Source organism: Falco biarmicus, chromosome 6, assembly GCF_023638135.1.
Source record: "Falco biarmicus isolate bFalBia1 chromosome 6, bFalBia1.pri, whole genome shotgun sequence".
Lineage (NCBI taxonomy): Eukaryota > Metazoa > Chordata > Aves > Falconiformes > Falconidae > Falco > Falco biarmicus.
Window position 1 is genome coordinate 65,268,487 of NC_079293.1, and position 21,149 is coordinate 65,289,635.

At 47.7% G+C, this 21,149-nt stretch overlaps 2 protein-coding genes across 5 annotated transcripts in view; one reads left to right on the forward strand and one right to left on the reverse strand.

Annotated features, from left to right (window-relative positions):
• The window catches only part of METTL24 (methyltransferase like 24), a 48,124-nt gene extending 39,342 nt beyond the window's left edge, over window positions 1–8,782 (forward strand). For all 4 annotated transcript variants that reach the window (XM_056343058.1, XM_056343059.1, XM_056343061.1 and 1 more), the window contains one exon: window positions 7,275–8,782. In XM_056343058.1, coding sequence (XP_056199033.1) covers window positions 7,275–7,589 — 315 coding nt within the window. In that variant the 3' untranslated portion in view covers window positions 7,590–8,782. The remainder of the gene's footprint in view (window positions 1–7,274) is intronic.
• A 10,682-nt stretch (window positions 8,783–19,464) lies between these two features.
• The window catches only part of CDC40 (cell division cycle 40), a 40,481-nt gene continuing 38,796 nt past the window's right edge, over window positions 19,465–21,149 (reverse strand). The window contains exons 14-15 of the mRNA XM_056343057.1: window positions 20,829–20,973; window positions 19,465–19,926 (exon numbers count right to left, since the gene is read on the reverse strand). Coding sequence (XP_056199032.1) covers window positions 19,749–19,926; window positions 20,829–20,973 — 323 coding nt within the window. The 3' untranslated portion in view covers window positions 19,465–19,748. The remainder of the gene's footprint in view (window positions 19,927–20,828; window positions 20,974–21,149) is intronic.

Below are 21,149 nucleotides of genomic sequence, written 5' to 3' on the forward strand. Positions count from 1 at the left end.
CTAAAAAAATGTCATTTGTAGCTTATCCCTCTTCCTGTCCCTGTTTACAAATTCTTGTCATTGGAATTGGCCATCTCTTGTTTGAATACTTTCATCTTGGTGTCTGAATCCTTTCTGGTCTCATTTTTGACCTGACAGCAGTTTAAGGTATCCCTCCGTTCTCAAAAATTTGAGATCTGGAGGTGGAAGCCATAGCAGCTCACCTTTCCCCTCCTCACTGCCTGTCCCAAGGTGAAATCTGATAGTCATGCCACCAGTTCAGGGTGTTCCTTATTCACATTTTCAGGAACACACGGCTTTCCTCCTGCCATGGTTGCAGGCAAACAGCAGGGTGGGCAAACAGTGAAGCAGATCTGGTCTGGCAGGTTGGCACCCTGGACCAGAAATGAAGTGAAACAGGTAGATCCCCGTGAAGGGGTGTGCTTTTAAAGGAGTTTATTGCAGTGGTTAGTGCAGATGTAATCCAGGTCCTCCACCAGATTTAACTGTGCAGTTAGAGTGGGCCTGCATGTTCTCATCCTGCAAGAGATGTTCTTTAAGGTGTGGTGAACATTAAGATGGGACTCTGAGCCCTTTCTTCAATTCCTTGCATTTTAAAGGCCCCCATGGGCACTTTATTAATAAACAACAGCAGGTCTTGTAGCCAAAATGCTGTTTACTGTGTAAGCCATTTTACAGTAGCCTGAACCCTCTGTCCCTTGCATGGGTGCACACACCCACAGGTCTTCCTCCTCAGGCTTCGGGATCAGTTGCTGGTTATTTGCCTTCTAACGCAAACGTCCTGCCCCAGCTGCCCTCTCATCCTGTCATAATGCGTTTGTTATATTGCTGCTGGCTTTCACCTTTAGCAAGACCGGGATAACGTGGCTTTTATGTAAGCACAGAGCTAGGTCCCACTGTCCTTGCGTGGTGCTGGGGCAACACAAACAGACTGCAAATGTTTGTTCCCCTTTAATGAAGAGACTTGAGGGTCCAGCGTACAACATTTATTCTTTTGAGTAAACATCCGTTCCCACAGGCATCCAGCAGCGTCTGGCAGAGAAGATCAAAAGATCAGAAATGAAAGGATTTTCCTCCCTTTGTGAGGGGAGTGGGCAGCGGGACATCTCCTGTGAGATTAGATGGGTGAATGCGTCCTTTGCAAAGCAACTCATGCGCTCGGCCAGGGCTGTGTGCGGAGCAGCTCTACTTCCAGCCCTGGGCTGTTGGCTGCTGGTGGAATAAATGCACTGTTTAAAGTGTCTGTTTATAGCACGGGCTTTGGCGAGCAGAGCTCTTGCTGATGATCAGGCTGATAAATAATTTAAGATCAGGGTTTCTGCAGCTCCCTTGTGGGGTTTTTTCCCACTTGGGCAATCTGGCCATTGGATTGAGGGACCCGGTGAGGGGATGTCGTTTTCATCTTCTTCTGTACGACAGAAGAGCCATGCAAACTGAGAAAGATAACACAGTGCAAATGGGAGCTGGGGCACAGTGTTTCTGAGCAGGGATGCACACTTGTGAGCTGCTGCCACCCTGAGCAGGCAAGAAGGTCACTGTTTGGGGGCTCATGTCCTCATGCTGGCTCTTCATCCTGTTTCCTCTGAGAAGGCATCATGTTGAGTCCTTAGCTAGTGGTAAGGTTCCCATTGCCTGCTCTAGAGACTGGTCTTGGTTTAGAGACGGGGAACCAAGATCTTTGATGCTCAGGAATTTTGTGAGGGGAAGGCCCTCTCCCTCAGCATTGTCTGTGTGTAGTGCTGGCCTGCCCCATGCTGAGGGCTTGTAGACTGTGTTCTCTGGCTCACTGTACAGGAACCTTGGTCTTGCTGGATGGCAAGCTAGACAAGATGTTAAGCACAATACCTGTAGCTTTAAGGTCATTATAGCATAGTGCTAGCTAAACCCATCAAACCTGTTTGAAAATCAATTCAGGCTTGGGGACATGTATTATTTTATGACCAGAAGATGATTAACAAGTGAGCTGCCATCTCTGGCTGGTCCAGTGCCCAAGTGTGACTTAAGATGGGAAGATGCCAAGAACTAATCCTATGGTGAAGAAAGATGTTTGTGATGACAGGAGGGCCACAGGTGAAACACTGCAGCCTCCTAACCAATGCAGCCAGGGAAAAAGGGTTTCAGGTCGTGCTGACCACCTTAGGCAGGTGACGGTTGTTTGTCCAGAGATACTTTGGTCCTCTGGTAAAGTGGCATTGGAAAAAACCTCCTGCCAGCTCAAAGGTCTGTTCTTCTCTGCCTATCCACTAGAGTAAGTGGCATCATTTAACTGGGCTGGACTGGAGAGTGGTATGTGTCTGTCTCTTTCTGTAATGAGTCTTCAGACAGAAATTGCTTCCAGACGGAGAGAATATGTGGGAAATGTCTCGGCATCAACAACCAAGGAAAGAAGTGCAGAATAAAAGTGCTAGGTCACCCCCACGCCTGGGCGCTGTGGCTGTTGGAGGTAGTCACTTAGGGTGCCCGCGTGGGTCCTTGTTGGGACCAGTTCCCCATGGGACAGCATGAGTAAAGTGCGTGTAGTGTTCCTGAGCACTCAGCTGAGATTGGTGCCTCCTGCCTGCACAGGGTGGGCTTTCTGAATGGGTATGTTTGTCTGTCTGGGGCCACTACCGCTTCTGGAAAGCTGTTACTATACTGACAGTTGGCCATCAGAGAAAGTTAAATAGATTTTCTTAATATGACTTTGAAACATTTTCTCCACCTGAAGTGGTAAGCATAAAATGACTTGATATCCTGCCCCTGCTGTGTAACATTTTTGTGGAAGCGCATCACTGAAACTGGGAGAAAAAAAGACTTCTCTGTCACTCGCAAGTACGAGCAAGGATCAGCAGTAAGCCTGTAGAGGAACAAAGCTCATCTGCACTCGCTGACGGTTTTGTTTTGGTGATGTCTGTATTGTATGAGTGATTTCAGCTGGACAGTTGCCCTTTACTGTGAAAAAAGACCGAAGACTGTGTAAGCACCCAACTGCACAAACCAGCTTTGTGGCTTTGTTGCCTTAAGCAGATACTTGAAGATGTGCCCGATCTGTCAGGTTGGGAGTGAATACTCTCAAATGACACATTTGTCCCGAGTTGTTTTGAAGTTGGCCATATGGACTGTCACAGAGGGAGGTGTAAATGTGAGTAGGAAGGAAGGGAAGTAATTTGAAGAATTGCTGCTGTTTGGAGCTGTGCATCACTGGCCAGCAGTGATGGACTTGCCTCCTGATTTTAGTATCTGTGTATCTCAGACGGTGCCTACAGCAGTCCTGGTCTTCCTGCTGGGTGGCTCAGAGCGAGCTAGGATGGTTCCCCCTCCCGCTGATTGCAGGGAGCGTGGGGACAGGCGGTCACAAGCTGCTGGGAGCGTGACTTGCTATTAGGCTACGTGGCATCCTGTCTGCCATCAATTACAGCCTCGGCTTGGAATAAAAGGGAATGAAAGGGACGTAACATCCGAATGGTAGCCTGCTGGTGAGGAGAGGCTGTGGGTGCATTTTGAAGGGAAAGAAAGGGAAGTATCACGCTGGAAGGTCACAGGTGGGAAAAGAGGAAAGCTACATTGCAAAAAACCACACTTAACCTTGTTTGTTACCTGCAAAGTTGTGTGCTATCAAAATATGAATTAAACAGCTTTTTGTAGAGTTTTGTTTGCTGAAAATAGGGAATTGTACTTGGGTGAAGAGGGGAAAAATTGATGCGTAAACAAGCAGAGTTTGTCTTACTGTACAGCTGATGTCAAAAAAAACCCCAGTACCAGGGAGCTGGAGCAGAGGGTTATTTCTCACAGCCTGAAATCCTGAGTGCAGCCGTGTGGTTCAGGAGGATGGGGTAGTTCTGTGCAATGCTCCTCTGCTTTTGAAAGCTGTAACCAGCTCTCCTTTCCCTGCTCCCAGCTTATGCCGCAGGGCTGCTCCCACAGAAAGGGAGGGATCCTCCTTACCTGACCTGTACTGCATTTGCTGGTTTTGCCTTTCCTGGCTGCTGCTTCCACATGCTGAGTTCGTGCTGGAAGTAATACAGCTAAATTGCTTCCTCCAGCTACTCACTCTCAATTGACTCTTCTCCACCGGGAGCTTTAAATGGTGCCCACGGGGCAGCGCAGAGCCTGAAATCCCTGTTAACCCTGGTATTTCAAAAACGATCAAGGCAAACAAAGCTCTGATCTCTGCTTTAGGAAATGATGCACAGTTGTAACAAGTCATTACCCTAAAAAGAAGAAATGAGCCTTCATGCAGCATGTGTTAACCTTCACTAACTAAACCAGATTCTTTTTCAGCTGTTTGATGTGCTTGGTTGTGCATGAGAAAAAGCATTTTTTTTTTCTTTGAGTGTAACTGGTACAATGCTGTAGCACTTTTTCAAGGTATCTAAACTAAGAAAACATTTTAAAAATCACATTTTTTACTTTTCTGTGCTAACCTGGTTAGTTTGTGGAAGATAAGAGGAACTAGCCTTCGTCTGTAAATGCATGAAACTGGTGGCCAGTCATCTGCCATCCTTTACCTTCAGGCACTGTAGATCTTTGCCCTCCAGGATTTACTCCCAGCAGCAGACTCCAGCTGTGCTCCCAGGTGAATTAGAGCTCTGAATGTATAGCTTTGTCCACCAAGCCTTCCACTGGCACTTTGAATCAAGGCGCTTAGAGGGTACTAGTGCATTTCTTACCAGTAGTGTGCTGCTTATATTGATGGCAAATATTTCCTGCACAGTCTGATCATCACAAAGTATGCATTCGGTGTTAGCAGGATGCTTGTTACTCACTCAGATATAGCGACACAAAGCTGTTCTGCCATTTATTTTACCCTATCCGTGGCATAAAATGGAGATTCTGGGGTGAGATGGACACCTTGCCTGGAAGGCAGTCGTAGAAGTTGGTGGGCAGAGACAGGTGCCTTCCTGCCTCCAGGTCTCTCAGCAGTGCGGGATACTAAAGGCAACAAAGAGCCTCTGGTTTGTGTATACAGCACATCCCCACTAGCCTTGTGTTTCTTTCGTGGTCATTTCAGTACGTATTTAAGCAGTTATTGTGGTAACTCGTTTTTATCCTACTGAAACATTGGTTAGCAGCCACTCTTTGGGTCAGTTTTGCAAATACAGTGCAGAGCATGCAGAGAGCCTGCTGAGCCGCCAGAGCAGCAGTTAATGTCACAAGAGAAAAACAAACCAACCTGGATGATGACTGGAACATTACCATGGGAAAAAGATGTCCTACTGTTATCGTAAAGCAAGATCATGGGAAAACAAAAGCAAACATGTAGAAACATTTCTCCTCCCTACCCCTGCCAAAAAAAAAGAAAAGAAGTTTTTGAATAATTTGTCTCCTTTCAAAGTTACGGAAGTCTCCCAAAGAAAAAAATCTGTGGTTTCTGAAGTGTGGCACCACAGTCCTATGGCAATTGCACCCATGCGGAATCAACTACCTACAAAATCACATTACAGGTAGAGCTGCAAGCTGGTATCTGAAAAATAAGTAACCTATTTAAAGGTATAAAGGAAAACAAGTGAGCTTCACCGCGAATTACTTCTCCACTGAAATGTCGCGAGCAGCATCATTTACATTCAGCCTACCCTTGAACCCAGAGGAGCGCTATGTTAAGTTGTTTCACTGACCCAGGGATGGACAGACTGGCAGGCTCTTTGTTGCAGAGTCAAGTTAGGAAATGCCAGAGCTAAGGCTGTCTGTGCAGCCTTCCTCTCTGCTCCCCATGCGGATGTGCTACAATACGGGCTTTGATTCCATAATCCCTCGGCCATTTTCCACTGCCCCCCTGCCTCCTTCAGTGTGGAGGAGGCACAGTGCTGCCTTAATGAGCAGACGAGCAGTGGCTTGGTTTGTCATTATTCAGTCTGTGACCATGGACCTCGTTCAAGTCCCAGTCTCCAAGTCCGCTCTGAAAATGCAGTGTTTTGTTTTCAGCTTTTCTACAGCTTGGTCACAGAAGTCTCACAGCCCTTCACAAGCACAACCCTTGCACCCTGCCGAGGGTGTTCAGTGGTTAATACCCTCATTTTACAGATGGAGACCAGAAACGGCAAGCATTAAACACCTTCTGATTGTTGCCATCCCGTGCCTGCCCATAGGTCCGGAGCACAGCCCCTCAGCCGCTCAGCCCCGGGTGCCTTCCGTCAGCCATCCAGAGAAGGAGGGAAGGTAGATATGGCCACCCCTTCCCATGGCCCAGTGGTTTTTGGCTGTGGCCCGTATGAAGCAGAGCTCTGGCTGTATGGGAGAGGTGCTCACAGCGCAAGCCCTGCCCTGCACCCTGGGCAGAGGGGTTTGCAAGCCAGGGCCCAGCCCGCATGGACTTGGCATGGTCTGGCACCAGCAAGGCAGCCTGGCACGCTGTGGCTTAGTAAAACAGTTGCCTGGGCAATGCTTTTACGTCACCCGCCCAAATTTCTCTCGTGTACCTGTCCTGTACAGGTGACTTTTCTGACACGGCTGCAACAGTTAGGGTAGGCTGCCGGAGAGGATCTGGGTTTTTTGGGTTTTAGGTGTTGTTGGTTGGTTTGTTTTTTTTTTAACTATTCTTGACTCTAAATAAAGTCTTCATTTTTCACTTCAAATTCATCCTGAGCGTGAGCAGATGGGCAGAAGCAGCAGCTCAGGGGGAACTGGCAGAGGCAAACCCTGCTCTCAGGGTGGGGGACCTTCCCCTGTTCAGCTCTGGCAAACACAGGCCCTTGAGCTCTGCAGCTGGTGACCACTCCTGCAGTCATCGTTTGGTACCAGGTGCGAAATGGTGATGAAGTGCTCTTTCTTTATTAAAGCATACAGCTCCCTTCCCCCAGCTAACCTCCAAGCAAAGTCAACCAGCCGTTGTGTTGGGCTGTGAGGGGTTGGATTGCTGAATATCTCACTACAAAATCAAATAACAGTCTAAAACTGAGCGCTTTTCTATTAGGTGTATTTTTCCCTTCAAACAGCTTTCCTGCTATCCCTTTCTTTGGAGGAGCTGCCCTTAAAACCCTGCAGACTCTTTGCACAAGTCTGTTTTGCTTTGCTCCTCCTCACCTAGCATCCGTAGGGGTGCCTGCAAAAGCTTCAGGCAGCAGCAGGGCCGTGGGTAGCTGGTGACCTGAGCTGCCCATAGTATTCATTTCACTTTGGCCTTCTCCTGTGCTTGTGTGGTTCATGTAGCATCTGGCACACAAGGACCCCACTCTACTGTGATGCAAGTAATCACTGTTAGTGTGTTTTGTTCCGTTGCAGGATTTTGTGATGTCAGACGTTACTGACAATGATTGCGAGCCTCTCATTTTCACATAGTGATGGTGTTTTTGTTGCAGATTGATGTCCTCAAGGCAGATGTGGAAAGTGCTGAGTGGAAAATTTTGGAAAACCTGATCCTGGAAGATGTCGTTGAGCAGATAGGACAGCTGGTCTTTGAGGTGCACATCCACTGGCCTGGGTTTGAGGTCAGCGGCAATGACAGCACCGTGGTGCGGTACTGGTACAGTCTGCTCCGAGAACTGGAGCTGAAGGACTTTAAGCTTTTCCATACCTACAAAGACTTATCAAAACCACAGATGTTTCTGAAAAAGGAAGCCTTCAACGCCAGTAGCTGTTACACACTGAGCTGGGTAAATACAAGATGGACATAGCAGAAAGGAATTTATGATGTGTGACTGGGAGCCATCTGGCCCCGTAGCGTTATTGAAGAGGACTTGGGCATCGCTGGCTAAAGTTGCTAAATATGCACACATTGACTGCTTAAAAAATGGACTGGCTTTTATTTTTATACGTTGTCAAAAGAACGGGCACTGGGAGAAGGTATGTGGTGCAAATTTGTCTAGCGGTATATTTGCCGGTGGGTACCCTGTCTCAGAGGACAGAGGTTTCTGTAAAGGTTTGTCTCGGAGGCTAACGGCATGGCTATCCCGGGCTGCCCCGTGCCCGAGCATCCCTCTGGGGCTGCGGCAGGAAGCTCTGCTCACTGACCTGCGCTGGCCCTCGGGCAGGAGGCTGCTCATGAGGAAGCGCCTTTCTCAGGAAGGGTCAGGTGTTACTTCTCTGTGAGGCAATCATCTTTGATTTGCACCTTCTTTACCTTGGCCTTGTTTCCTGTGGAACAAATTTTAGGCAAGAACAGTACGTTCTTGAACCCACTGGCAAATTTCAGCTGAATTTGGCAGAGGCAGAAACGGCCACCAAACTAAATTCAAACCTGTTTTGCTGAGCAGCTTCTGAGTGCTCTTTAAGGCAGTCTGGCTGCGGGGAAAGCGAGTTTAGCACTTCTGACACAGGAGATGGTGCAACAGAGGGACTCAGCTGCTGGAAAAGCTGCTGTCAGCACTCGCCCTCCTCACCCTCCGGAGGCTTCAGCTACAGAAGTCGGGGCTTCCCTAGTTCCTCTGCTCAAAGAATGGCTTGGTTTAGGTCGCTCTTGCAATGGCTGTAGCAAATGGTTTTTCATCTAGTGAAATACTTATCTAAAAGAGCTGAAAGTGAAGCCTGGTCTTTTTCATTTGCTTGTTTTGGGGTTTAGTTGAACATTTTGCAGCTCCAGCACTGCTCCTGGACACCTGCTATCTCCTGACTACCTTCCTGACACAAGGAGGCCAGACCTTGGGTCTGCACCGATGCTGGCAGAGGCGGCTGGCGCAGGCAGCTGCCCTGATCTGTGGCCATGCTGGTGCTCTGCAGGATGGCGTGTGGGTTGTCTGCAGTAGCCTTGGCTGTTCCCTGAGGAGCTAAGGAATAGGGGCAGCAAAAAAATACGTAGCAGGTTGGGCTTTTTCTTCTCTTTAAAAGAATTTTGACATTAAACTTTGCATTAAAATACAAGATGACACCACGTCCATGTCTTTCATATATGGCCTTTGTAACTGCCTTTAGTTTCTGGCTTCCACAGGGTTCAGTGTTCCTCCCCTTGGTGTGCCTCAGCCCAGAGTTTTGTTTTTAACAAGTCTCTGCTCTTTCTCTGTCCTCATGTTGTTCCTTCTCTTGTAATCCTGGCATTTCTTTCTTTCCTTCCATACCCTCCTTTCCTTTTTCACCCGCTCTGCTACCTCAGTTCCCTTATCCCCTCCTTCCCAGAGCAGGGCCCTGTGCTGGACCTGACATGCCCCCAGGATCTCAGCAAGCAGCCAGAGTGGGGAAAATAAGTGTAGGAGCTCTTCCTTCCAGGCAGGCGAGTCAGCGTTCTCCCAGAGCCACTGCTTTGCCTCACCAGTGGATCAAGCCGTTCCCCTCACCTTTGCCAGGCTTTGCCCCAAGCCAAGCATCTGCTTCCCTGCTCTCCCGCCGCTCTGAGGGCTCCTGCTGCCCCAGGTGAGCGGGGACCGCTGTCCCCAGCAGAAGCTGCTTCGGCCCTTCAGCTCAGCTCCCCTTCTCCCAGAACAGGCCAGCAGGTGGGTGACACTGCTAGGGTGACAGCCGTCCTCCCACCACACTCGCTCTGGGGCCGTGGAGAGGAGCCTGCCCTGGCCCCAGCGCCTGCCCCCCACCTGGACCTGCAGAGCCTGTCGTGGGGCTCGGAACTGCTGCAGTGGATCAGACTTTGAGCATCCATGTTGGCTACAGAGGCTACAGGCCTCGGGCTGCTTTGGAAGATGCAGAAAACCCCCTCCCATGATGAAGGATTAGGGGGGTGAAGGGCTAGTGGAAATGGAGGGGATTTCAGTCTCTTCAGTGAAAGCCAGCTCTGTGCCCTCGTGCGTTTGGGTTTGTATCGCTCTTCCTAATCACATTTGAAATTTTGACGTGTGGCTAAATGTCAAACCCTTTATTCTTTAACAAATGCATGCTGGTTTTCAATCTGCTGCCTTTCAGTCACGCTGACGGTGCCTTGTGCTGTATGGAGTTCCTGATCTACCACCTCACTGTTTTTATTTTCCTTTTAAAAAGAAATCCATCTACTTCTTTAGTTACACTAGCATTTGCTCAAGTGGAGTTTAATTCTAAGGGGACTTAACATGGGCTTCTGCACATCAAATGCCTCGTTTAGGGAAGAAGGAGACAGCTGGACCGGGACTACTGACCAGGTGATGATCCCGGCTGTGCCTGTGCTAGTAGATTAAGCAGGGCAGGCAGCATGCACAGGAATGGCTATGGTTAATTAAGGAGATCCCTGGCAAATTTTGGCTGAGGCCATCTAGGATTCTGCCAGATGACGCCAAGGCACAGCCATGGATTTAGCCCAAGCCAAAGACAGCTTGGATGCAGGCACCTTGCTTGGGAAGCTGAAAGAGTTTAGTAAATGGACATGGCCAGGCCATCTTTGCCAGCTTGCCTCAAGGCTGGGGAATACCTCCTGGTACTGTTTTGTTTTCTGGTGTAATTTATCAAGAGCAAGTGCTGGATTCTGTACCTGGGACTGGGTAATCCTGGCTATACATACAAATTGTGGGATGGGAGGCTGGCAAGCAGCCCTGCAGAAGGAGATCTGGGGGTTTGAGTTGATGGCAAGTTGAATACGAGTCAGCCATGTGCCCTGGCAGCCAGAAGGGCCAACCGTGTCCTACAGTGCATCAAGCACAGTGCAGCTACCCGGTCAAGGGAGCTGGCTGTCCCACTGCACCCTGCACTGGCACGGCCTCACCTCCAGTACTGTGCAGTTTGGGGCGCCTCAGTGTAAGCAGGACATCCTGAGGAGGGTGACCAAGATGGTGCAAGGTCTCGAGGGCATGGCTTACGAGGAGCGGCTGAGATCACTTGGTTCGTGCAGCTTGGAGAAGGCTGAGGGGTGACCTCATCACAGTCTGCAGCTTCCTCCGGGGGGGGCAGAGGGGGAGGCACTGGTCTTCTGTCTCCGGTGACCAGCATCAGGACGCAAAGAAACGGAATGAAGCTGCGTCAGGGGAAGTTCAGACTGGACATTAGGAAAAGGTTCTTCACTGTGAGCAGTCAGTCACTGGAACAGGGTCCGCAGGGAAGTGGTCGTGGCACCAAGCCTGTCAGGGTTCACGGAGCATCTGGATGACTCTTAGTCATATGGTTTGGTTTTAGGTGGTCCTGTGAGGAGCAGGGAGCTGGACACCGTCCTTATTGGGTCCCTTCCAACTTCAGATATTCTGTAAACATAGCTTCTGTTTCTGCTTCTGCACATACCGCCTGGGCTAGGGAGCAAGAGGTTCAGCTCTGCAGTGCTCAAGATCAAGATGACCTGTTGCAGATGTGTTGGATTCCCTGTGTCCAAGACATTGAGCAAAGCACTTTTTCTTGGTTCCAAGCTACATACTGCCATCACTGAGCCACGTAATACATAACCCAAGAGATCCACAAGCTCTAAAAATGAGTAGGAAATGCCTTCTCTGTGACAGCCATGCTCGCTGCAACCCTTTTACATTAAGTACTGAAGTTGTTTAACGATGCAGGGCCATGAGGAGATTCATTAAAATCTGAGCAGGTGCCAGGATTTCCTAAACCAGTATCAAGCCTGTTGGAACAATTACGCTTGCTGCACCGCAGAATGGCTCAACTCCTATTTTTCAAATAATGGTGTGGCAAAAGCCCAGCTGCAAGTCCTGATTTATTAATAAAGCATAAAAATAGGGGCCCTAGCATTGCACAGGTTTTTCCTCCTGATTAGTCTTAGGGTAACTAGCTTAGTAGCTTATTGTCATTTGTTTAGAAACCAATACAGGTTAAAAAACGAATCACATGATCTCTCTCAGATGTTAAAATTCCAAAGGGATGCACATTTTCCATCATCTGTTGCCCTGAGGAAAAAATCGTGATGTGTATGCAAATTACAGAAATAGAGTAGTGGACCATCCCGGTTCTTTGGTTAAGAGCTTAGTAAACCCTCAGATAATCTCTTGCTCAGGATTGCCAGGTATTGTCAGGAACAATTCGGGCTGTAGCAAATACATCTGCAAGAAAAGATTCCAATAACTATGGTAATTTTTAAGGAAATGTTATCTCAGATACAGGATAGATAAAAGCCGTTTATCATTCTGGAGGCAGTTATGTGATATTATGGGAGAACATGAGCAGCGCTCATTTTATGCACTATCTGTGCCTTTCTCCTTCGCATCTCTTAAAGCGGTTACAGCCTTCCTTTCTGAGCTCTTGCTTTTGTGCCCTTACCCCTTCTCTCTTACTGATCTCTTTTACCTAAAGGAGAGAATCTTAAAGGGATTCAGTTCCCATCTCCTAACAGCGGAGCTGCCGGGCAGGTACACGGGGGCACAGGCCAGTGCCGGCTGACTCTGCCCCAGTGGACAGACTGGCGCTGAGGGACGCTGCGTGGGGTCAGCTGGTGTGCACCCACTGCCGTACCCCGGTGCCATCAGCCCCTACCTGCTGCGGGGTCCCAGCCATACACCCTGCTCTGGTGGTATCTTCTCCAGCCTGTTAGGGACTGTGCTGAGAGAGAAAGGTAGGGATCCGGGACTGCTGGCATCCACAGGCTGATGCTGCTTCAGCCAGAGCTGAAGATCCACCAGCCAGCACCCCTGCCCACCCCAATTTACTGCTACGTGCTGGCTCTCAAGCCTCACCAGCTGCCCTGGGGACAGCCGCACATGCATGGTGCTTGTGTTTGAGCCTGCCTCGTTCCTGCAGGACGGCTCCTTGCAGGGAGCATTGCGCTGCCCAGGAGCAGCTCTGCAGGACAGCAAACTGTTGGAGAGACCGTGAAGCAGGTGAGGAGCTTGTTGAGATCATCTCCCTGCAGTGAGCCCTGCAGTAACCGCGTGCCAGCGTCGTACTCCTCATCTCCTCCCAGATCAGACCCACACAGAAACCGTGGTAGCTGCCTCCTTCTTCAAGGGCTGAGTACAGAGTGCACCATTAAAACCAGTGTGGGCTGGGCATTCTGCCACTACTAGCCACAGCCTGGAGGCTGGTAACCACCTGGCTGTGCCCAGGCAGGAAGAAAGGGCCACTGGCCTGTCCTGGCATTGCTAAAATATTCCTGACTGCCTGGTCTGGGCAGCATCCAGCATCTCCTGCAGAGAATGCAGTAAAGCCTGTTTTTCCCCCTGGCTGGTCTGAGAGGGAGATGCGGCTCTTCAGAGACTCACAGCAGGGCCCTGCTCGCAGCAGCAGCTGAGGGAGAAAGCCAGGCTCAGCCTTCAAACTTAGTGCCAGGAGCAGCACAGGAAGGTGCCCGGACCAAATCAGGGCAGGGCAGGAGCACAGGGGCCAAATCATCCCAAGTCGCCAGGTGGCAGCTGGCAAACGTGTCTCCAGACTGACCTTCCAGCAACACGCTCAGCAACGTGCTCACACAGGAGTTCATTGCAAGAGCAGCGCGGCCCCTTTCCTAAGCCGTATCTCCATATTACGGCATCTGCCAGGTGCTCCTGGCACCTTCAGCTGCCTCAGATCTGCTCGGCAGCATCATCACAGGGATTGCCCAGCTTCGCTCTCCCTCCAGGCTTCTGGCCCCGGGGTGCATTGGGCATCTCCCCCACTCCCAGACCCTGCAGCACAGCCGGCCCAGCGCCTCCAGCCTGGCACTGGGCAGAGCCCAGCCCGGGAGCCGCCTCACTGCCCACCCTCAGGTCATCGGGCCGCGGCCAGGGCCAGCCCCAGCTAACAAGGACATCATTACCAGGTCTTGTTCCTGAAGTGGAGTCTATTGCATTAGTCGGACGCCTCCACCAGGAGATGTCTCAGCTCGGTGTAAAGCGGATCTTTGCAGTAGGATGACCTCTGCATAGTGGCAACTTCATCTGTACGGTTCCTCCTGTGGGCGAGGGCATTTCCCCTTGAGAGGGACCCACAGTGATTTATAAATCACACACACTTGTGAACCAGAGTTCACAGGTGCTGCCCGTCACCTGGGGAAGATGAAGAGCAGCAACAGATGTGAATCCCCCAAACTACCGCAGTTAATACTGCAACATGGGCTCCTCTGGAGCGTCCATGGCAGCACAGACACTAACACACTTCTCCGGGGAAACTGGTGCCTTTTCGAATGCCGTGCCGGCTTCCTTGCAAGTCCCAAAATTTGAACAAAGGAAGGTCTGACCTCCTGCTGCACTCCAAAACCTGCTGTTTTGGTGTGCACTTCTGGCCCCAGGCTTTGATCCCATCGCTGACTTGTGAAGGGTTGTTTTTCACAAGCACCTCTCAACTGTGGAAGATCAAAGAAAGCGTAAAGGGAACATATGTCTGGCCTTTCTTGGCAGATGCCAAGAAGACGTATCACCCAATAGCACACCTGAAGAAATAGCACTCATTCTCTCTGGTGAATTATTCAACAGCTGAGACCATCTGGTTCATTCAAAAACTTTGATTTCATAAGCTTCATTAGCCGCTCCCTTGCCCTTGAAAGGATCCTCGGGGTTATTCAGTAGGAAATCACTCTTGATTTCTTCCTGCTTGTTAACACAATGTGACATTTAATTGCAGTCAGTAGAGACCTGGTTTAGTGCCGGTGGATGTTCAGAGCTGACCTACATTCAGAGGCGTATTTATACCTGCCTCCCTCCGCTGGCTTCCAAGGGCAGCATCTGCAGAGCAGGCCTGGCGCTGGAAGGGAACCGCCTGTGATAATGAACGGATCTCTGCCCTTCAACAGAAGTCCCTGTTCGCAGTGAAGTTTGGCCTGCTTGTTGTAAAGAGCATTAGCTGGTTCAGAAAGAGACCTTTGCAGACACAGCCTGTGCTGCATCCCTTATCCCGACGGGCAGGACCTTACACAAGGGGAAAACAGGAGCCTGCTTGGTGCTGCCCAGAAACCATGACCCAAACGTGAATACCAACACGATATCCCTGCTCTTTCTGGTGGATGACCACCATATGTGTTTGTTTTTCGGAAGTTTCCTGAAAGTAAGTGCCGTGGTGTGCACAGTACAAAACTTCTGCAAGTAATTGCAATGCTGCTGTGCCTCAGCTGCTGTTTCCCCCCTTGTATTTGAAGTTCCATTTCTGGATCAAAGCCAAACAACATGAATCCCACCCTTGCCTCCACCTTCAGATGGATCTGCCTCCCGACTGTCTTCCACTCTTTTAATGTTGGAGGAATAATGACAAAAAGCAAACAAAACCAGCTTGCCCCCCCCCCCCCCCCCAGGTACTCCCAGAGGGTCGGTACCAGGAGAGCCAGGGAGAGGAGCTGGCTGCCAAGAAGCTTTTCTGACAAAGCTCAAGGTGGTTCTGAAAGCTGCAGGGAACGGGCTTTACTTCTTTTTCCTGTAGATGTCTGGCCTGACAACTAACTTCCTTTGGAGTCTGACTGCCTTCTTTGTGTCCTGAGCAAGGAATATTGGAAGGGGTGACATTTTACAGAGTATATAGGGAGGAGCTGAAGGAGGGTGATTGTGTAAGTGTGTGGAAGCAAAGTGCAACCAACTAGGGCTGAACAAAGTCCTGGCTGCGTGAGGAAATCTGCCCAGGGCAAGCTAGGGTAGTACAATTGTTGCAGCTCTTCTCTAGAACAGGGCATTTTTGCCTTTTTTTTTCTTTCCTTTTCTTTTCTTGTTTTTTTTTTTTTTTTTTTTTTTTTAAGTGTTGCTTTGCAAGAGTTTAAGCACCACTGAAAAAAGGCTTATTTCATAAGTGGAAAGTTTAGCTGGCGAGTTAGAGCAAGGCGCCAACTGTGGGGCAATTAACACTGGGAGAACTGGGAAGATCTGCAGCTCTCAGAGCCGTGGCTGGGTAACTGAAGCTCCATAAAGTTCCTTTTACCGAAATGCCCCCCTAGAGGATTTGTGTTGTCTTCCTTCCCCAGATGAGAGGAGCAGCATGCTCAGTTAGTCTTGACATCTTTCAGACTAACCAAAAAATCCCAAGGCCTAACGAGAACGTTCTGAATGGCAAACCCAAGGCAGCAACATTTCGTTTGAGCAGCCCCCCAGCACCACAAAGCACAGCAGGTTAAAAGGCAACTCAGAAAGGCTCAGCGCTTTAGCATTTAGCAGATTTTAAATGTTCTATCGCACAAGCTAACAAACAGGTCTGAGGTCGATTTTACAGTGTACCTGGCAAATTTAGAGGTCCATGCCCCACTGAAAGTTACTGCAAATTTGTTTCTAAAAACTTTAAACTCTGCAAGGAGCTTCCGTAAAGGTAACTCTGCCACAAGCAGGGTTTTCTCTGAGTGCTGCAGAACAGCCGTGGTGTGTCTGGTGTTTTTTTTTATCAGCAAGCCTGTCAGAAAAGACATATTTTACTGCAAGATATGCAACTTAAATTTTGAGCGTACGCTAGTGAAGTCAACCTACAGTAGCAAGTCCTGAAGTAGTCTCCAGAGGAACAACCTCCCTGGCAACTGATTTTTCTTGTGTATAGGTTCAACTGTTCAAACTCTTCCCAGCAAAACTCCTCTCCCTCCTCTGCTCTCCATGTGCTCCCCCTCGTGCAGGCTGCTTGTCACATGGAGTCTTCCCAGCAAACGGGAGCAGGGTTTTGTAATGACCAGCTGGTAGAAAGAAGGAAAGTACATTGTGTTTCTGGGCTGTCAGAGCTGTGAGGCTCCCTGTTTAAATCAGCCTTTAAAGACCACAGTGCTGAATGCTATGCTGAACATCTGCCTGTTGCTAAAAATTGGCTTTTTACAAGACAATCTTGGACTTTTTCGGATGTAGAGTAATTTGGATATTTGTTCCTCGTAATGAGGGCAAAGACTGAGCAGCCTCGTCTTACTGGGGACAATTATAAACTCTGAGCAAGACAGATGCCAGGACCATCTGCTTCAAGAAAGACAGCCTTCTTACCAGCAAGCTGCATGAGGATATGTGGGCTATTTCCCCCTCTCACATATGAAAAAAGTCCAAGAAAAAGATGGCACAAGGCCAAAGGAACGATCATGTTTCCCAGGCAGAACTCCAAGAATGATGAAGATAGTTCGCTTATCTGTAAAACTTCCACTGTAAAGGTAATTGGTATTAATGAAAGTGGCAACATATTGGCACATCATTTCTGAAAGTTACAGATGCATCATCAAGGGGAACAAAACTATGAAACAGCCCTGTAGTCTGGCTTGCACATATTCCTTCTGCTTGCCTCCAGCTCTCCTAGGTAGCTCCTTTTGGCTTGAATCACTTTGTTGCCTTCTCTGCCTAACGTTAGAGGAGAATTCATTTGGGGAACTCAAAACTTGCTCTTTCCTTTTCCCCCAGCGCTGCCTCTTCCCCGGCTCTGTCTGCTCACACACCAAGTTCAGCCTAGGGGTCTCAGTCTAGACTTGTTCTGGCCAACATTTGTAACAGACCAATTTCTGGCAAAACATGAAATTGGGAAGATAAGGGAAGGCCATGATTTGAGTTAATTAGCTCAGCAAGACATCTGTTCCCAGGTGGCTGCTGGAAAGACAAGTCTAGACTTGCGCCACGCAGACACACGCCGTCCATCCCAGTGCACAGCAAACTAGCTGACATGAGCTTTGGAGTTTGCAACTCTGCAGCTGACAAGAGGGAATTATCCTCATAAAAATCCCCCCCGCAGGCTTCCATACAGATGTGAGAAATTCCACAAAAGATTAACGCGGTGACCAACTGTGAGGGACAAAGAATTTTATCTAAGTTTCATGGGGAATTCTGATTCTGGGCTTGTTGCAACCATTTAATCCAAATTGATTAACCCCAGCAGAATTGAATGAGTCAACTTTTCTTATTTTTTTATCCAAATACGACAGCCAGTATACTACTACAAAAGTTTATACACTTATGTTTTACTTCGTATATACTATATAAAGTTCTGCCTGGTAGGTGACACATGGAAAAACACAGTACCAACTACAGAGCCAAGCATTTTGTAAATGATGATTTAAAGGCTTTTAAGCATTTAGGAAAGGTGCTTCTGATGTGGAAGCTAACATACATTCCTGTGAGAAGTTTTTGTGTCTGCTCTGTTCTTCCTCTCGTTCCCCACTCCCTGTACTTGGAAGCTGCTAATGATCAGGGCACACTGCCACATACCCATTTAGGAAACGTATCAGAAGGAAGAAAACCATTCTAAATTATTTGAGCTTACTTTCTCCTGAAGCGGCTCCCAGGGCACAGCGCACACCCGAGCTCAGCTCCCAGCTCAGGCTCGAGTCTTCCCTGTGAGAAGCACCATGTCAGAAATCCACCCTTTGCGACATGGCACCAGCTCACTCCCACCCGTGCCCTGAAGAGCCACGAAACAGGACCAGCCTCTTCTCTCCCAGCAGAGGGGATGGGCCTCGGGACACACGGGCCTGGCTCTTCCCTTTCTCTCCAGGCTCTGCCATTTCCTGCCCCTGTACCTGCCAGGGGTGCCAGGCCAGGCAATGCCCAGTTACCACCAGTACCCCACCTGCGAAAACAGCGTGTGGTGTTTCTCAGGTGCGCAAGGCTACTGAGATGGGAAAGTAAACAGCAACATGTAAGCTTAGTGCAGTTATGCAATGGCATGAATAGACAGTGGAAAGATTCTCAAACTCAGCTTTGAAAAGTTGTTCTAAAAATGTGTAAGCTCCGTGCTCACTCAGAAGGCCAAACTTTAGGAAGTTCTCTTTGAAAGAACAGCATTCTCCTGCTAATCGATCAAAAAACCCCAAACCAACCAGAAACCCACAAAACCACCAATCCATTTCCTTCCATTTACACGATCTGAGATTCTATGCATCTCATCTACAGAAGTGCCTTACCTTCTATCCTGCTGTCAATTAAGGCAATTACTCCTTTGCTACTGTTTATAATTGATGAGCAGTGATTGGATCTACAGTAAACAATATAATGTAATTCAAATCTGTAATTAAAGACTAATCAATGGGATAAATTCATTACACTTTATTTCCATTATGTGCTCCAAAAGAGAGCAGACAGGGAGGTGAAAGGATTTTTTTCTTCTGCTTCCAACCTGCATTAGTTTTTTATGAACAGTGCAAGAGCATAAGTTTATCTAAATGCTAATTCAGCTGCAAATTAAAATAACAAATAGTAAAGATGTATTTTATAAGGACACTGCTAGACAGAAGAACTGACTGAAGAGAAGCAGACTTTTTATAAAAAGATTTATTAAAAATAAGTTCTTTAAAGAGAGAAAGTGACATGTATATACATTAAACTGTCAAATCCTTTATGGGGCTTATAATACAATGTATTCTAAACTGAACAAGAGACATCCGCTTTTTTTTTTTTTTTAATGTATGTCATGCTTTTTGGAAGTAACAGCATATGGGAAGAGAAAAAAAAAAATCCAACACTTAACACACACACAACCAACCAATACAAGCAAAATCTTGAAATTGAAGACTACTTGCAAAGATGAAACTCAGTGATCAACATGATGATATTGTTAAATACAGACAGAAACCAAGAGTTTATGAATACAGTCTTCAGCTGATAAGAGTTTATCTGACAACTGTCAGCTTCTGATTAGTTCTTAATTTCTACTGTGGATTAACAGATTTTAGGAAGTGGGTTTCTGTTCTATAAAGGTAGAAATATTTTTGGGACAATAAAATACCACCCAAAACCAGGTAAACAAATGCATGTATTTCCAGCTCTATTGCAGTAGAAATCAAAGATTTCTTCTTAGTAAGAGAGTTACACAATTGCTGGTCTTTTCCTTTAACTCCCCACATTTCTGACAGCCAGAACCACAACAATAGTCTTCGTTAAAATCATTTTATTTTACAAGAGTGTTTTGCATGAACAGTGACATGACAAACTAACACTTGATTCTGCATGCTTCAGATGACCTCAGCTTCTCATACTCAGAGGTCGTATTTAGAACTATATCCTTTCAGTTGTGTCTTCTGAAGATTTCCCATTTTTAGTGCATATATACAGCGGAAAACTGCAGTATTACAAACATCTACCCATCCTTACAGCAGAAATCACTCTTATCTCAGATGTATGCAGGACTTAGATCTTCAGATCTTCGTAGCATCCTCTTTAGTCCCACAGTTTAATAAGACCATCCCAGCCGCATGTAATGACTTTAGATGTTTCGTGTGGATGCCACACTGCGCCGATGCAGACTTTATCATGTGCTTTTAATCTGCTGTAGAGTTTTGTTGTCTTCCAGTCCCAGATGTTAAGTTTTCCATCTGCATCTCCAGATATCACATAGCTATATTAACAGGATTAAAATAAAAGCTGTATCATGTGTGAAGACTGCTTGTATTGTAATACTTTTACATTGAGCAACGGAAAAGAGCTTCACCCAACGAGCTTCCCGTTTGACAGTCTGCAAACACACCTACCAGAGAATTAGCATACATGCTGCGCTCTAACGCACAAGTCCTGCAGAAGGTGATTCATCAACTGCGAGGTAAATGTGCTAAGCAATGCGATTATACCATACACTGTTACTGGAACTAAAGAGAATACATCAGCAAAAGAGAAAGTGCCAGAAGTTTCTCTGAAATTTATAGACACTTCTCTCCACTTTTTCCTCCAGTTCTGCTGAGGTTATTCTCCGGATTTTGTAGTAATGAATTATCTTAAGTACATACAGCGATAAATGTGTGAGCATGCTACTAAGCAAAGAGGATGAAAAAGATGGCGCTCTGAACAATCGATGAGGATACCCACACCAGACCTGCAAAATGGGAAAAAGCTGGGCAAACCTGAGTCGCAGGTATTCTAGACAAGTACATACAGTGGAACCCTGTGCTGCAGACCATGCGCAAAAGACCGGGTGCAGAAGCCTCCTGTGCTGCACCAGGACTAGGCAAAAAAAGGGGAGTCTCTGGATGGTTTAACAGCAGTGCAAAGCGTCTTTGCAGAATGGGAAGTCTGGACTACATGGACTGTTTTCTAAAGGCTGCTCAGAGCAACCACCGAGTATAGCTTAGTTCTATCAAATGGCAAGAGTAAACTTTCCATCCTGCTGCTTGACTACAGAACTCTTGTCTGATGCTGGGTTAACAGGATGGCTGTGCATCGATGAATGTCGCAGAGGATTCAAAAAGAAACGTAGCATCCATGCTAGCAAGTCTTACAATGAAGCTCATTCCCACAAAAACTTACCTCATGTCAGGTGAAAAATCCACTTGACAAGCATAGCCAGCTACCATGTGACCTTTGAAAATTTTCTTTTTGTTTAATCTGAATCTGTTCTGAGCTCCAAAAATTAAGATTTGGTTATCCATCGACTGGCAAGCCAACCACTTCCCTATAAAGGCAATAAACAGAGGTAGTATCAGTGCTGCATCTGAAGAAACAGACTTAACTCTAACACTTTAAGGGATTTTTATAACTTTTCTTGCACTATCTTAATTCAGATTTTCATTATGTATCAGGGTTCTAAGGTAGCACCTGATACTGCTTCTGTCTGGTACAACTGCGAAG